Source organism: Haliaeetus albicilla, chromosome 4 (genome assembly GCF_947461875.1).
Source record: "Haliaeetus albicilla chromosome 4, bHalAlb1.1, whole genome shotgun sequence".
NCBI lineage: Eukaryota > Metazoa > Chordata > Aves > Accipitriformes > Accipitridae > Haliaeetus > Haliaeetus albicilla.
Window position 1 is genome coordinate 14,704,147 of NC_091486.1, and position 17,902 is coordinate 14,722,048.

A 17,902-nucleotide genomic window follows, 5' to 3' on the forward strand; every position below is an offset into this window, starting at 1 on the left:
TAGGGGTAAAGACGAACATCCAAGGACAAAGAACCAAGCAGGCAAAGAAATTAAAATGGAGACCCCAGAGCGAAATAGATTCTTCCACACTCATGACCACGGCACTACCTAGAAGAATAGCTGTATTTAAAACCAAACACCTAGTCTACCCTGCAGGCATTTTTTCAGCAGCGTAGTAGGTTTTGGTTTTCATAGCTCCACCTTCCAAGCAAGAAACAAAGTTTTAACTTCCAATTTCTGAATCCTGTCATTCTGGGCAAGGTTACTTCTGTCGGGGAGGTCTGTGTCAGACCATCTCTCTCAGGTTCTCATCAGCCTTTCTAAAAACTGAAGAACCAAACAAACTTTTAGGAGCAAAACCACAGGCTATCTTGGGCAATGTTGCCATGATGGTTTTCATTTAGAAGAAAGAAAGAATTTGGCTATTTTTTAGATAATTACTCCTTCCCCCAGTCCACAGTTTTCCTTGTTTACACATATAGAAGTGTAACGCCATCATTTTGTGGGGAGGGTAATCATGTTATAGAGCACTCTTACAGACCACAGATTGAGAAACACTCATCCAAACAGCAAGTTCAGTTTGTTGTATGTGTTTTCCTTTTAAACCAAAAACAAAGCACTATTAAGCAGCAGGGAGTAACTTTCCTTGTCTCTCAATGCTACATGTATGCACAAGTTTGTCCTTGAATTCTGGTATTTGGCCTATGAAGCCAACATGCATAAAGCCTCCGATACCCTGAACGCTAGACTTTAAAAACAAACTCTATAAACCTTGATTATATCAAAAACATGATTCTGCCTCAAAGCCAAATAACAAAGCTCGTTGAAGGAAACTTACTGTAAACTCTGGAGATTAATCATCTTTATCAGGAAGGCAAGTGCAGAGCATATGGTCTCAGTCTTACCTCAGCATTTTACCTCCAACCCCCTTTGGAATTACAAGGCTTAAGGGGCCATTTGCTGGTATTTCCCTAGTAGATCCTATTCCCACAACAGACACTAAGTAGTTGGGGGGGAGAGGGGGGAAGGAGAGACTGAGGGGCAGGGGTAAAAAAAAAATTTTAAATAGGATATCCTCCCCCCCTTAAGGCTTTATATTTCAAAGAAACCCCAGCATCTTTAGTCACCCTTAGAAACAAAATGTTTTGTGAAGTACTGCACAGTCCCATGGAACAATAAGTATTCTTTCTGGCATGCAAATCAGTGCTCAGTGAGCAGAACAAACTTACACTTGCAATGCAAACTGGTTTAATGCCATAGAAATCGTAAAGCCACCGTCCTCATGAGAAATTGGGTGTTCTGCTGCACACTAGAATGTTTAGGCAAGAATTAACATTAGCATTTGCATGCAAAAGGAAAATTTGCATTTAGAACAAGGTCTCCTACTGCATGAGAGAATCATACGGCAGAGCAACGAGAACAGAAAAATCTAGTTAGCATGGGTTTCTACGTGTAATTCAGGTAGCAGATTAATAGCAGCTACTTGTATGCTCGTCTGAGCATGCTGAACAGCCCCTCTCCATGGTAGAGCTTCTAACTCTTAAAGCCACAAGATGGAGCCAACAGTTCTCAGGAAGAGGTGCCTGTACCATCCCAGGAATCCTCTGAGCATTTAGCACACAGAACCACACTAGTTAAGTGTTCTGGTTGGGGCAGAACACAGGCAAGCACGAAGGCAGAAGCCAAGCTGTGCATGTGCAATCATTCGCCAGTTTGATCCTGCTGCGACTTAAGGAAGGCCTGTCTGTTCCTTGCAAGCATCCACAGAGTATCTGAAGAAAAAGATGCCATTCTGGGCTTCGGGTAGAGCTATGTAATACAACTGTGCTCAGAACCCTCTCCTGCCCCCTACACAACACTTTTCATGCCATCCTTTCTCTGCTGCAGAATATTTAAAAAAATACTTCACTGGGAAGGAGAGCTATGTCAACCACCATGGCAGTCTGAAACACAGGGCAAACACCAGGCAAGCACCACGTAAACAAGATTATGTAAATTGCTGTAATCCTTGGCTAGAAGTCATCAGCTAGGGGGTGTTCCGCTTCCAACTTGTACAGCAGCAGCAGAAATGGCACCCAAAGTTCACTGTGAATCCCATTTCTATGCCACTCCAGATTAAGTGGCATAACAGTGCAGCGGGTCTGTCCTGAACCATCTTGCCTCAGAGGCATCTCAGCTTCTCTGCTGCAGTTCGTTCATCGCAAACCAACAGAGAACTGAGTCTGGCACACTCAGAAGACTAAGGATCAATATTCCCACACAATGTTGCTTATTCTATTACTTGAGCCACAAGACTAACTGAGGAAATAGGAAAGCAACTCTATCATTTACACAATTGATACAAGCTGTCTGATCCAAGTAGGCTGTGGAAAGTTAACTATGAATGAATCAAACTACTGTACCCGTTCAGTCCTGAAACATATGCAGACCATTTCCAGAAAACTGATGATGGGGTCTCCAGCCACCTCCTCTTCCCCTCCCTTCCCACAGCCTGTAATATAATCATGTTACAGATTTGATACAAAGGTTAGTTCCAGACACTGAAAGTCAGAGGTTACCTGGTTCAAGAATTTGGGGATTAGACATGCTTTTAGAATGCTGTAAAAATCAGTAACAAACAAATATTATGCCTGTTTTTCTTTTTATTATCAATAGTAATACAAATCAGTTGTATTAGCATGATAATGAAAAGTGACCAGTTTTATAGACATTAAAAATGTTTGTGCAAGTTAGAGACAAAGCTCTAAAGCTATGTAGAGAAAATAAGAATTTACATTGTATAATATAGCATACATATTTTAGAGGCAGTTTTATTAAATCTTGCAATCACAATCACTTCCTCTACACTAAACCTCTTTCTTGGTGTTAGAGATAACACCTTCCCCTCCCAAGAGGAACACCTGCCATTCCCATGAAGTGTGGAGATTACGGTGAAAATCATAGCTTTTTTGTTCCTTTTCCCGCCTTCTCCCAACTATAAAAGTCAACAGGAGGTGAACATTGCAACATATGCTTATAGCAATTAAAGAAAGCTTCTGTCTACATAAGCTCCGAGTTGAATTGATAAAGAGTATCTTCTTTTCAAGCAAGAATTGACAGACCTGTCAGCCTGAAGTACTGGGTTAACGCTTTGGAAAGCTTTAAAAAAATTGTGGTGAGCATTTAGTTAGATGCATTTCCCCCCCCCATCTTACTACATTCCAGATTGTAGCTTTGTGCCTTAGACCTGAAATATTCTTAAGCATTATACTAGCCAGATAGGATTCAACTGGAACTTCAGATGGCTATCAACATCTTACTGAACTTTAATGACCAGTAAATGTATGCATATATCTTTCTCTTCTTCAAGCTAAGTGTTCACCTAGAAATTACAGTAAAGGCATATTAGTCTGTATAGAACACATATGGCACAAGTCATTGAAGATGCACTTCACGCTGCATCTGTACTTTCATCTCAGGGGATGCTCCTTTTAAAAAAAGTCAAGTCTGCCTTTGCATTCCTGGAGCTTAACCTGCTTTTTTCATATAATGACTTAGGCCCCCTCATAATAGGAGCTTGTTTCATAGATGTTTGGTCAAACCAGAAGGAAGACGGGAGCACCTGAATACCCACAGCTAAGCCACATATGGAAGATCACGTATATCAGTAAACGGTTCCCTGACTTAATATTAAGCCATTATGCAAGAATAATATTTGAATGCTTAAGTGCAATTGCATAGTCCAGTCTTACATGACCTCCAGCTTCAAATATCCAGTTCCTTTCCTATAGCCACGCTCCAGAAAGATTTAAGAGCACATTATACTTTGGAAGATACTTGGTCTTTAATTACGTAACATGCAAAGGCTGCGAGACTATATCAGCTTCAATACAGCCTTCAGTTGCCTCAGCTACACAGCATAGCTAGCAGGCAGCCACACACTCCCCCTCTTGTCAAAGTCCTCCTTGTTTGATGTACCTGATCTGCAAGTACCCATTTAGATCAGAAGCCAAAGCTCCCTTTACTCTGCTCAAAGGAAGCCCTTAAATCTCAAGGAAGGACTTCTGTGCCATTTTTTATTCACTCTAGTCAACCCACCTGATATTGATGTCCATTGAGGTCCAGTGGAGCACACCTGGAAGTCATTCAAGGACCCTCAAATTATATTGCCCCTATTTAGAACAGTATGCATTCAAGCACTTCCACCATATGAGGCAGAAGCAACAGAATTCCAGTCCAGGGGACCAGTTTTATTGCTTTCCTGGTACAAGTCAGAATGCTTGTTGCCCACTCTTAAGTAGCCAAGGTAGCTGCCTTGTTTATCATGTTTTCAGCTATAACTGGGAAGTTAAACTGAGGTTTGTCACAAGTACAGAAGAATACTGAAAAGCTGCTGTATTTAGTCTCCAGGCCTAGTCTTTCTAGAAAAGGTGACAAGCACAGAACACTGACGAGATGTAGTATGAAGCCATGAAGCAGCAAGTACCATCTTCCAAGTAAAGCTCCACCACTGAGGTGGACTTACCAGCTAAAAAAATAACCTGAGAACAGCACATGGACTGTAAGAACACCAGTGGGAGACTCACTGTTCTGAGCAGAAATTAATCTGTCCTATCAAATACTGTCAGGTACTTTAAAGAGATCAAAGGTCAAGGCATGCAAGTCTCTTGAGCCAATACAGCTGAGGTGCTCATTGCGAGCTTTGAGTTCATTATTCATATAGCAAGGAAAGCTTATTCAGTTTTGTTAGACACATTTTTACAACCTGCCTCAGAAGGGCTTGACCTAGATAAGCTTGTAATGTGAACTCAACTGCTGTTTACCCTTTAGGTTAAGTGCTTAACCTTTAGGTCTCAACTAAAACCAAACCTAAGTGAGTTGCCTTCCTCCAGAAGCAGACATTCATTTGCTATATGCATAATATGCATTCAAAAATGGACTTTACCCATGGAAGTTCAAGAGGAAACTTCAACAGAAATGTAACACCTCCAAGTGTCTCATTAGGTGCTTAGGCTTTAGACATGGGTGATACAGCTCAAGTGATAAGTTCTGCAAGACAGCAGGCTCCCAGCCTCTACTGCAAAACTGTATTGTCAAGTTGGCTTTGTAATACCTGTTAATTACACTGTTCAAAGAGAAGTATTTCCAGAATCAGTTAACCATTCTTTCTGCACATACAAGATAACATTAACAAAGAAGGAATTTAACTTGACAAGAATGAAGATTACAGCACCTTTTATTTAGTACAGTTTCCCCAATCCAATATGTTGCCTGACAAGTTGAACTAGTTATGGAAGACAATGAGTTTGCGATAAGTCCCTGTGAAACCTCAGGCCAACAGAGATTCTGTTATCTAACACATCTTACTTTTTTCAAACTTCAGAGGTGGAATGCACAAGAGCAATCTAGTACATGTTAAAAAATGTTTTTCAACCTCAAATTACAATACTAAGTACTGAACAGTATTCACTACTCCTTCACCTCAAGAAGAAACACTATTTGTTAATTTAGTGCTGCAGTGTGCTTCATGGAACAACCACACAGCATATTCCTTTCACCAAGCAACTGTTTTAAGCATCCAGTTAACAAGCAAGGTACAGTCACTACTTTAAGTCTCTCCACTCCTTCAAAACAGAAGACAGCCATAATTCATTGAGAGACTCCACAATCAGAAGAGACAGTTACTTTCCACAACAATGGCAGAAGTGGTTTTTGGCAACTGCACTTAAACTGCACCAGAAAGCTCAGTTCAGTCAGCTGACAAGAGGAACTAAATACTGACTTTTCCATTTCTAGGCTGGTTTTTGTTTATCAACATGTGACCATCATTGCATAACTGACAGCAAAACTCAACATGCATCCCCATGTGCTAGGTTGCTGTGCATCAAAAACAGTACATATAAAATTAACAGTAACAGATGTGGCAACTGCTTAACTTCATTTGCTTTTTGACACCATACAACTCGCTAGCCAGTTAATCATTGAGAGGTAGCATGTATGCCTCACCTATTCCAAGTCATGATTGTGTGATGTGACCCATCCTTACTCAAAGTTTTCATCTTCAGCAAGACAAGAGACAGATGCAGACATTCCCACTTTCCAACATGATCACAAGTGTTCCAATATAAACAAAACCGATGAAATCAACACTTTGAATTTCACTATTCCAGTACCAGGGAGGGGAAGGATGGCAGATGTAGAGTGAGTGTAATTGAGTCTAGCCACAATACATGGAAGAAACCCAGGACATCATTTCAAGGAAATGGTGACAATATTATTCCTTTTGAAGAAAGTCACTTTCTCATCCCATGCCACTAATTTAAGGATGAGAAGACAGACCAGCAGGGAATGCATCTAGCATTGCCTAAATAAGTCTGAATTGAGTCCATAGGCTTGATTCATGAATGCTGTATTGACTAAACAGAACATGGAAGAAAGTTTGTTTTTGACTCTCAAGTGTCAGTTGCTATTTCTTACATGGAGTGTGGTGAGGAAGCCAGCAGATTTCAGTGTAAGAAATATCAGTGACAACTAACAGAAGATGGAGACTCAAACCCTTTACCAGATGTCATCTAGTTTTTCCGCAGTTTGCAACATCAAGGACAGCAGCAACAGTGGAAAAATGTTTGAACCTGAACAGCTGTGCTTGTTAAGGCCAGTAGATGTTCAAGAGAAACATATTCAGAGAAACGTTAGAGTAAACTAGGAAGTTAATACGAAAGTATTTTGTATAACCAAGCAGGAATATTGTAGTTCTGAAACTATTTCTAGTTTTGAAAGATACTGGGAAGACAGAGCCCATTTCAGTTTAAGTAGGCATAGGTTTTGTTGGATACCAGAAATGGTTTCAAAGTTCTGGTTTCACATTTTGAAGGTGTGATACGCAAAGCAAAAGATAAGGGAGTCAATACAGACTTCCTTTCATGAATCCAGCCCTATATCCTTAGTGGTATCTTATCCATGCCATCTGTAGATAGATATTTACAGTTCCCAAGCATCACAGTAAGCAACATCTTTCTTTAAAGCTTTTCTTGTTCTTGCCACTTTTCTTGCCATTCTTGTCTTTGTTTTCTGACATTTTCTTTGCTCTGATTTCTCTCATTAAATCAAAGAATACCTAGGAGGGAAAAATAAAGAAAGATTAAACAAGATCTGCCACCAGAAAACTACTGTATTCAACAGCAAAGAAAGATGTAGCACCACACTGTACCCGATACAGCAGAAGTGAGTCTAGACATAGATCCCAGTGACAAACTCAACATCAGAATTATGTAGCATGTCAAACAGTGACAAGAAGTAGCAGAATCTTACCTGGCTATCAAGTCATTCAACAGCCCTATTTTAAGAGCTTTTTATTGAATATCAGTCTTGCACAAGACCAGCATTCAGAGTTCATGAGAACATTTGTCAGTGCCTAGCAAACATTTCCAGGCAAATCACTCTTGTTAACTATGCAAAGCATTTAGTCCAGTCCTTTCCACACAGTTACAAGCACACTCTGCTCAGTAGTATTGTGCCTGTTTTATAATTAAAAAGCTACAGCATTCAAGTGACAGTGTCAGGCACAAAAAATTCTCAGATTACATTGGAAGAAAGATTCAGAGAAAGTCATTACACTGATGTCTTCTCCAAAATTCTAGCTGATTTCACCCCTGTATGCCTGATGTCTAGGTACATACCACTTAAGATGTAATAGCTGTTTTACTGTAGAGAGTTATTGGGAAAAATTATTTTTAGGATTATAGAATAAGAGCTTAGTGTCACTCTGTAGAGATAGGCTTTTTTTTTTTAAATGGGGAACTACGTAAGTGTTTGATTCTTGGAGAAAAGACCATGCTACTGATCAGAAATAGATTAGTTTATCATTCAAAACCCTCTTAAGGGTTTTTAGTCTGCTACAGTGTCAACACACAATCATCACAATGGCCAATAACTTAACATACACAAAACAGTGCTTATATAGAGGATAACCAGTATGTCACACAAGCTAGCTAGAGAAGACCTATGAGAGCAAGTCTAGAACACCATGCTAGTACACTCCAGACACAGCTACATTGGTGTTAATCCCAACTGATCAGAAAGCTAGTTTAAGTATAAAAGAGCCTAGGCATTTGCTAGTCACAAGACAGCTCATAGGCAAAACCAAGTCTAGGTATTCATGTTTTACTATATCACCCAGTTTATGCATCTGACAGTGACTTTCTAGTAATATTCTGCAAGTCAGAATGGTTCTTTACCAAATTTAAATCATGCCATGTCCTTTATAACCAAAATGTTTCAATTCAAGAGTTTCGAATACACTGTTTTAACCAATAATGAGAGAAATAGAGTTCCTACTAGGTAACTTACACACCAATAGCATTTCCATTAGTAAACTAATATAGACTAGCAGAACAGGAAACTGTATAGAAGAACTTAAGAGTACAGCTAGCTGCAAGTGTTCTTTGTCCAAAGAACAAACTGCTTACAATTTGTAACCTTTAAACAAACACAGGTTACAAAGCCACACCTTTGGAGTCCTTAGGGGGCCCAACAGTAATTTCAGATCATCTTCTGTGGATTAGTGAAGTAAAAAGGCACCCGCTTCTTCAGGAAACCCCCACTACACATAGAATGAAGGGCAGACTTGAAACTGATTTTTCCCTACTACCGGGCAAACACTGCATAGTCACAATTCATTTCTCTTCCAGAATAACCCACCATCACTGTTTGTGCGAGAAGTCAGTAGCAGAAACATGCTGAGAATGACTGTCCTAGATGAGCATGGACAAGTCAAAACAGGACAGGGACACAGCCAGAAGAGTTCTTCTCACAATTCAAAGTTGTCTTGACAGAAAACAAGAATGAAATCTTTAACATCAGCCACACCATACGTAGCTTTGTAGGGAAGGGGGAACAATTTATCAGTGTCTCTGCCTTGCTATTTATTGCTGCTATTATTATAGGACACAGCCTATAAACAAAATAACAGACTTCAGGGAATCCTTAAACTCATTTACCCAATTTACTATTAGAAAGCTATCAGTTCAGATACAAACATTTAAGACAATAGCATTAACTTTTACCAGGTCTCTGGCTCCTCTAAGCTAGGTATTTGCTTAAGTGAACACATTCCAGTACGTTCATTCATTTTTTTTTTTTTATAATCTAAGCTTTCAGAAGCCCAACTGTGGATTTGCTTTTGTCCCAGCAAGAGTCAAGAATTAGTCACTCAGCTACTAAACAAGTAGTAACCATTTAATCGAGCAGATGTCATTTGTCTTACCTTATCTACATTCGCTCTAGTTTTGGCAGAGGTTTCTACATACTGCACACCCCACTCTTCTGCCTTACTTCTAGCCTCTTCTACAGGCACTTGTCTGCGCTCTTCCAAGTCAGACTTGTTTCCCACTACCAGTAAAGGGATTTTATCCTCTTCAGCCTTCACACGCAGGATCTGTTCCCTAATGCATCAGGTATTCAAAATAAAAATATCAGTGTTAGTAGGAGCAACTACTTATCAGGAGTGGATCAAGTGGTCTGCACATTACTAGTGTTTACAACAGTACATTTCCCAACAGTTGAACACACCCTTTAAAATTATTCCAAGTTTAACATATTAATGCTATGGGCTTTACACTAATAAAAGCCTAAGACTTCCACGACAGCAGTTTTACCATGTAGTTAGTAAGTTTACTAACCAGGGTCTAACAAAGAAGAACTGTATGGCAGAAAAGCAACTCACAGCAGAAGCTCACACCTGAATGAGGAAAAGAGTGTAAGTGCCACATTTGCCAACTTTCACCTTGGTATTCAGTCACCATCTTCAATTTCTAGTCTACATCCCACCTCAATATAGGTCTAGGGAATATCAAGGCTTTGCCAAGGCAGTAGGTTGGGAACATGTCATGGTTTAACCCCAGCCAGCAACTAAGCACCACACAGCCGCTCACTCACTCCCCCCCCCCCCAGTGGGATGGGGGAGAAAATCGGGAAAAAAAGTAAAATTCGTGGGTTGAGATAAGGACGGTTTAATAGAACAGAAGAAACTAATAATGATAATGATAACACTAATAAAATAACAGCAATAATGAAGGGATTGGAATGTACAAATGATGCGCAGTGCAATTGCTCACCACCCGCCGACCAACACCCAGTTAGTCCTTGAGCAGCGATTCCCTGCCCCCACTTCCCAGTTTCTATAATGGATGGGACGTCCCATGGTATGGAATACACCGTTGGCCAGTTTGGGTCAGCTGCCCTGGCTGTGTCCTGTGCCAACTTCTTGTGCCCCTCCAGCTTTCTCGCTGGCTGGGCATAAGAAGCTGAAAAATCCTTGACTATAGTCTAAACACTACTTAGCAACAACTGACAACATCAGTGTGTTATCAACATTCTTGGCATACTGAACTCAAAACATAGCACTGTACCAGCTACTAGGAAGACAGTTAACTCTATCCCAGCTGAAACCAGGACAGAACAGCGTAAGTAGCTGGCAGAGATCACTCTTAATGGCTACCTAAACTTTACACAAAGTAGAGAGCTACTAAATTGTGCTGAACTAAAATGCTATCAACCTTCCTCCTTCAAGGACTCCAAGCAAATATTTGAACCATCAGCATTAACCTAGCTATCCTTTAGTATTCTAAAAGGACCTATCAACATCCAGGAAAGGAGACAGAGTGATGCTGCATGTCAGTCTCGAAGTTTGTGCTATTATTGGAGTAAGACACAGGTTGAAACAAGACTGACACATGCTGCTGTCCATCTAGGACACTGGAAGAACTGTACCAGTCTACAGTTATTTTCAGATTGCTTCATTTTGTTATGAACAAGAGCCAAACTAGGCATAAGCATGGTGCTACACCCCCTCATCCCACTGAGTTACCACACTACTTCAGATGCTTGCACTTTCCATCCACAAAACAACTGAATGTACATAGAGTACATGAGAATCTAAAATAGTGTTAACGCTGAAGCAGACAATCTGCTGTTGCATTCAACTGTACCTTCACACATTTTCAGATCAGAGGCACTGAAAGCAAACACTGAATGCACAGCATCAGCAGGAGAGCTAGGGTTTAAAGACAAGCCCACAGTTCATTCAGTATTCAGCTTTTTCTTAGTTTAGGAATTCTGGAAGTTAGAGGATCAATACCACCAATCTGCAGTTTAGTCTGTGATACCACCCACTCCCCTCTCCTTCCTGGGGAGGGGTTTTCCAAGGAGCTGGCTCCTGCATGTCAGCCTAACTAAATATTCCATTTAGCTAGTTTCACTATTTATTTAGTTCTGAACCATTGAAAAGTAGGAGATTCTCCATCTCAAACTTTTAGGTCCTTCTTGCTCACCTTTAGGGCTAGCACTGCTTTTTCATTGTTTTGTTGTGCTGGACTCTTGAACCAACACACAGTTAACCTAGTTATAGAAGTCTGACAAAAAAACCCAGAAGCTGCCAAGATAAACACTCCTACTCCTTTTCATCCAAAGCCTTAAGCCTTGCGTTTAACCTTATATTTCACTTAAAGCACACAAGCCAAAACTCAGGCTGGGTACTTCCAAGTGTCTCATTTTCTTCCTGTTTTGTGACCGGTATCTGACTTTTTCCTCCATCTTGTCCTAGGAACAGTTCAAGTACTCAGCTTTGCAGTCCTACAACAGTTCAACTGTTTAGCTCCTTTCAGTGCTCCAGTTAGAGCAAACTTAGAACAGCTCTGCTTGTGTGCCCCATGACTGTCAGCCTTCTGAAGTCTAGCAAACTCAGAGGTATTATGTGAAAAATGAACAATATTTTTTGTACCTCTTGAAAGATTATGCAGTTTCCTACTACTGTTGAACAGTATAATACATTAAGAACCTGGACTAAAGTCCTGGAGTGTGAGGGGAGTTTGCCATAGCTTTAAGAAAACCCTAGAAATAGGTGTCTACCTTAGCACCAGCACTTCCATTACCAATTAGTATGTTAACCTTGTACCACTGAAGCAAAATGAACATAAGCCAGACTGATAGCTTTTATTCTGGCAAACATTAGGAACTCCTAACACTTTCCCTATATTTTGGAAAGTTTTACTTCAAGCTGTACAGCTGTCCTAGGGAATCTCTGGATTACCTTCTACACCAAGGCAACACCTATTATCAAATAACAGTTAGAACATTTGCCCTGAAGAACCTGGCTACATGAGTTCCAAGAACAGAACAATGGTTTAAACCCCTTGTTGTTCTTTTACACTACAAAAGCAGTTTCTGTGCTCAGTCTGGTACTGATTTTTAAATTAGAACTGCTAATCCCAAGAAGAAAAATGGAAGCATTTACTATTACTGTGTGTCTTTCTAGGAATACATCTACCTACAATAGTACTGCTTGGCTGCCAACCCTTGTTTGGCACCAATCCATACCTGAGAGTGGAGGCTAATCCTTCCTTTCCTTAGAGCACCTGCTTCTAGCAGTAAGCAATACAGTGTCTGAAACCTGTCCAAAAGGCAGACTTAATTCCAGAAGTACTGCTCTGAGATAATTAAACTTCACATCCACAAAGACTGAAAATTGGCTTGAATATGCATGTTTTTGGAGTCCAAGAATCTGATACTTGCCTGAAGTTGCTGCTAGCATAATGTACTCCTAAGTTGCAGGCATGAAGACAACTACAGCCAGAGGCTGGATACTGTGGTTTAAGTTACTAGTTACTGAGAGCAAAAATGATTGGGATGCCACTTTTATTGACCAAATGATAACAGACAAAGGATAAAGAGCTGTAGCTTTTAAGAAGAGTTGTCAGAGCAACAGAGGAACCAGATTATCTCCCCCTGCCTGGGAGAGAAACTACTTACCGAAACTCTGCTGTTGCTGTGAAGGATTCATGCTCTGTTATCGAGAAGACTAGAAGAAACCCTTCCCCACTGCGGAAATAGTTATCTCTGATAGCTGCATAATCCTCCTGTCCTGCTGTGTCCAGAATGTCTATCTGAACTTCTTCACCATCCAGAACTACTTTCTTTCTGTAGCTGTCAGCCTTGGTAGGTTCATAGTCTTCTACAAACTGAAGATAAGGGATTAGTGTTTAGAATTACCGTCAAATGGTCTCAGTATTTGTCCATATCCATTCTCTTTCACTTCAATGACATTTAAATTCCCCAAACCCTTCTCATAATTCAGTCAGCTACTAAGTTCCACCAGTTTTTTTAGTTTTACTATAAAAAGCAGATTATTTAAGCACTTAATATATCAAAGAGCCAGTCTGTCCAGTCAAGAGAAACTGTCTTGCTACATGAAACACTGTTCAGCAATTTCAGCACAATTTAAGGGACAAAGATACAATATAAGCTATCAGCAACTTGGTGGCATTATCTAGATCTCCCACTTCAAGAAAAAGCATTGAGTGTACTTCAGGTACAGGCATCTGAAGCTTCAACAGGTGTAGATGACAGCATACCTGCTGCACAATTACACAGGCACATACTTTAGTCCATTCAATATTGATCAAACCCACAAAGCCACTACCAGTTCAACTTGTAGTTCTGTGCTGACAGCACACATCCAACATAGGCTCCTTACCTTTCAACAGCCTTTCTCTCAGCCTCAAAGTACAACAAAAGGCTGTGCGATGAGCCTGATTAAGCTGGCTGGTCTTCATTAATGACTATCACCTGTTCAGATACTCACATCACTATAGTATGTGTGGACAGCCTATAAATACTAACTTCTGAATTACAGGATCATGTATTCCTTCACATACTAGTCTGGATTGTCAGAAGATTTACCAGTACAGAATAATTTATGCTATGAACATGCCTACTTCATCCCACTCAGAATGAGCTAGAATGCTTACTTCTGACTTCAAACTTAACTGGACTAAAAGAAACTGCAACAAAAGCAAAGTTCAATGCCAACTGGTAACAGAACTGGTAACAGTTCTTCCACTAATAAGCATCAATTTTGTCACCGTTAGCCAAAGTTGTTCCTAGAGGGCACCCTTCCCAGATTCCTACATACTTCTGCCAGTCAGGTCATCAGGTCTTTTGCTACTTACATTTACTTTCCCCATCCCACTAAAAATATTTAGTAAGCTGTATCCATTGGCGCTTTAGAAAAGCTGAACCAAAGCTACTTACCTCATCATACATAAATTGAAGAGTGAGTGCAGATTTCCCCACACCTCCACTGCCAACCATAATTACTTTATGGAGGGCCAAGGAACTCTGGTTCTTGCTTTTGCTGGCAGCCATTGTCCTGCTCACCACAGATGAAGTGCCAGGCAACCAATTAGATCTGCAGAGAGAAGAATCACAGTCACCATCCGTGACATCACGGCAGCATGCAAGTAACACATCTCACTAGTGCTGAAAGACCAGATTAAAACCCTGCCCAACAAGCCTGAAGAATGGGCCATTTCAATGCACTGGCAAGCAAACCATGTCACTGATGTCTAAAGTATGAGCAGGAATGAAGTACTAGAACAAATACCTTCTATTTGTGACAACAGTACCATTAATAAAAGTGCCAAAGGTTTCTCAAAGTAGCTACTAGCTGAACAAGCTGTTCTTATTTGTAAGCCCATCCTACATGACTGCTATCTAGAGCAGTTTCCAAAGAAAAATACCACTGTCTCAAACAACATGAAATTAAGTGGGTTTTATTGTTCTTGTTTTAAGGCTTTACACCTTTCTAAAATATTTCTTTAATGTTGACGCAGCTTAGTTTCAATGTGGAAGCAGAGCTATAGCTTAGATCTGCTTATAGGTAGAAAGATGACTTTTGATCTCCTCTCTATGTAGGCTATGAAAAAAAGCAGAGTTACACAGTAAATTCTGAGAGGAACAAATTGTAAAAGCTTCCAGCAGGAAGTCTTATGACATGTCATTAACATTTATTTTATTTTCTTCCTGCCTTTTGATGCTGTACATCTAATTTGCTTTTGGAAAAAAAAGATAAAATCCTGCTTTATTGCAAGAAAGTCTCAGTTCCTATTCTTCTGATGTTGCAAAGCCATGAAGGAGTAAGCTTCAGTAAACAAGTACTAGTTAACAAGCCTTTGTTTGCATGTTACACAAACCAAGTAATTAAGTGCTGAAGACCTCTTAAAGCAGTGTTGTTTTTTTTTTTAAGAGTAGCTGGACAGAGTAGTTGTGACAAACAAGCATCAGCCACCCCACTCAGATTAACACAGAGCAGCAGCTCTAAGAGCAGCACATTGCAGACAAAAGCAAAGTGACTGATACAAAAAGATGTGTCACCAGTCCAGATTCCCACACAGAAAAAACATGTATTCCAGACACATCATGGCTATAAGGGAGATACTAGGATAGCAACATTTGTGTCCCCACAGCACAACTAAGGGCCCCAGCTGTTCATACCCTGGCAGAGCACTGCAAGGAGAACAGCAGACCATTTGGGAAACACTGCTGTGGAAAGCAGCTATACCAGCCTTGATTTATAGCAGCACCAATTATTCCAGAAGCACAGAAGCAACAGGCCTAGCAGGAGTCTCAAATCCACCTGGATATGATTATTCCAGAAAGACACTGGAACTGCCACACCACACCAAGTTCTACTGGATGGAAATACAAGGCCCACAGTAGAAGTTAGAGTACTATATTGGGAAAAACCTTCAGGATAACTAGCTGCCCAAAACAAAATTAACCAGAGATTAAGGCACCATCAACCTACAAATACACCATAGGATTATTTAGCCTGGAAAGGACCTTTGGATGTTGTCCAGTCCAACCCTCTCCCTTAAAGCAGTTTGCTCCCAGTAATCCAGTTTGTGCCCTGCATTTTGAGGTTGACAACTCCAGGACCAGTCTGGGCAACCTGCCCTGGAGTACACTGATGGTGAACTTTTTTCCCTTTGTCATGACCTGATGTTCTGAAAAGCAACAGACTAAGTTCTCATTGACTACTGCATACAAGAACAAACATGCCAATAATAAAGAATTGCCCTCAGGACAGCATTTTCAAACATCTGAGCAGTAGTATTTTTCCATGCAGAGTATTTTAGTTACACCTGTTTGCTACACACACATAGTACAGTAATGCAAATTAATCATCTTTAAGTGTTCATTCTGGGATAAACACTGGTAAGCAAAGACAGATATTTTCCTCTGGTAATCTTCTATATCAGCTCCCTCATCCAGAACACTTAGTACAAAAATGGGATGTGACAACTTCTCAGAGATTCTCCCTGTACAGCGCAAACACACATTTGTGTTGGGAACAGTGAATTCAGCTGTTAACCCAGAGATTTCAAACCAGAAGAGGACTGCAAGCTTGATTTGTAGTTCTTAGTCCAGAAAGACAAGGGGGGGGGGAAGAGAACACAGCTCCCTGCCAGAGGAGTGTAGAAAAATTGTGAAAAAACAGAAGTAGCATCTGAACTCCAGAAGTTGTTACTGAAAGGCTTTCTTTGCTTATGGTCCACATGTTCTACAGATGATAAACTAGAATTCAGCTTGCTTGGACATAGACATCCAAGGCATAAGAGCTACAGATTGACTATAAAATGTGATAGTCTGGGGACTTCAAGTGTTCCAGTAATAACACAGCTTGGTCTTAAGTTGTAGAGAAGTTTATTTTGTCCTACTTCAACAGTAGTCTGGCTTTGACAGTAGTAGATAAGCTGCTTTCTGGAGAAGCCAAGTGACCTTCAGCAACTTTGCAGTTGTAATTGTGACCAGTTCTAACCTTGGAGTATTCCTTTAACAAGCATCCTAAGGTTGCTGTAGCTACTGTATTATCTAACACAAAGCTTTCAAGTTAAGTTTTCTGACAACACAAACTTAGGTCAACTTAATAGGCAGCAGCACTAAGTCCACTATGCTATGCAACATTATTTTACTAACAGCCAAGAGAGAAGATAGCAACTTCCTCCCTCTCAATACAGATACCACATCTTTACCTGGTCATATTAAGGGAATAGCTGCCTTGTAGGTAAAATACTGACTAACTTGATTCAGTATAAGCTCATCAGAGGTAAGTGGAAAGAAAATTTAAATCGTTCCTTCTCCATCCTACCTCAACACCAGCCAGTAGAAAGTGCAAGGTCAGCCTTACAGTATTATCCGACTTGTAACCAAAGTATAATATTAAACAAAACCCATCCAATAGCATACAATTTCACAGTTTGATTGCATCTAAAGCTAGCCCAGCTCTTAATGCCCAAGGTACTTGACCTTCCCTGCAAAGCTGTTACAAGTGCCACTTGAATCTTTTAGAGTATCAACACTACATGAACACTGAATGCAGGAGTCTGCTCACAACACAACCCCTATGTTGTATGTCCTCAGTGAAATCCCTGAAGCTTCACACAAGGCATCTCTTCTTTGGTGGCAACAGAGGGAGCATGGTCCCCTCCAGCCCCAGAATAGCCAAGCAGTACAGAACAAAGCAAGGCTGAAGCAGTGTGGCACAGGATTGACACAGGCAGTATCAGTGCAGAAGTACCAGTGTTTATAAAACAGGCTAATAGCACATCACTGGTTCAGAAAGGGGCATGGTGAGATTTTGATAGGAATATTCTAATAAAGCAAGAGAAGTCACTGGAGCTAACTGTTTGTTTACTTGCATTTCTACCTCTGCAGCCCAAGAAACAGTTTACGCACCATGGTTCAAAGCTCACATCTAACAGTTCCTTGAGGTTAAAAAAAAAAATCAATTAACAAGTGGAAGCTCTCTCCCCAGTCATCTCTGACTAGGCAAGGATGAATTTTCATCCCATTCTGTGATTAAGCATCCCTGAGGCAGTCAAGACACAGACATTAACTCATCTGTTCCTTACAGAAAAGGAAGTCTTGAGAAATCCAAGCACCTCTCAAAAAACTAGGAGTGTCTATAAGAACCTGTGATGACTGCAGTTGCTTCTAAAACATTACTCAATTTCCTTCAGTTTAAGGGAATGTAAATTTAAGGCCAAGACTCTTACTACATCTGTGAAGAGCACGCTCTGAATAA

General features: G+C 40.4%; 1 protein-coding gene across 2 annotated transcripts in view; it reads right to left on the minus strand.

Annotated features, from left to right (window-relative positions):
* Nucleotides 1–5,197: 5,197 nt before the first annotated feature.
* Nucleotides 5,198–17,902, minus strand: part of RALB (RAS like proto-oncogene B) — a 53,672-nt gene continuing 40,967 nt past the window's right edge. For both annotated transcript variants that reach the window (XM_069781028.1, XM_069781027.1), the window contains exons 2-5: nt 14,068–14,224; nt 12,787–12,995; nt 9,245–9,422; nt 5,198–7,096 (exon numbers count right to left, since the gene is read on the minus strand). In XM_069781028.1, the coding sequence (XP_069637129.1) occupies nt 6,977–7,096; nt 9,245–9,422; nt 12,787–12,995; nt 14,068–14,181 (621 nt within the window). In that variant the 5' untranslated portion in view covers nt 14,182–14,224 and the 3' untranslated portion in view covers nt 5,198–6,976. The remainder of the gene's footprint in view (nt 7,097–9,244; nt 9,423–12,786; nt 12,996–14,067; nt 14,225–17,902) is intronic.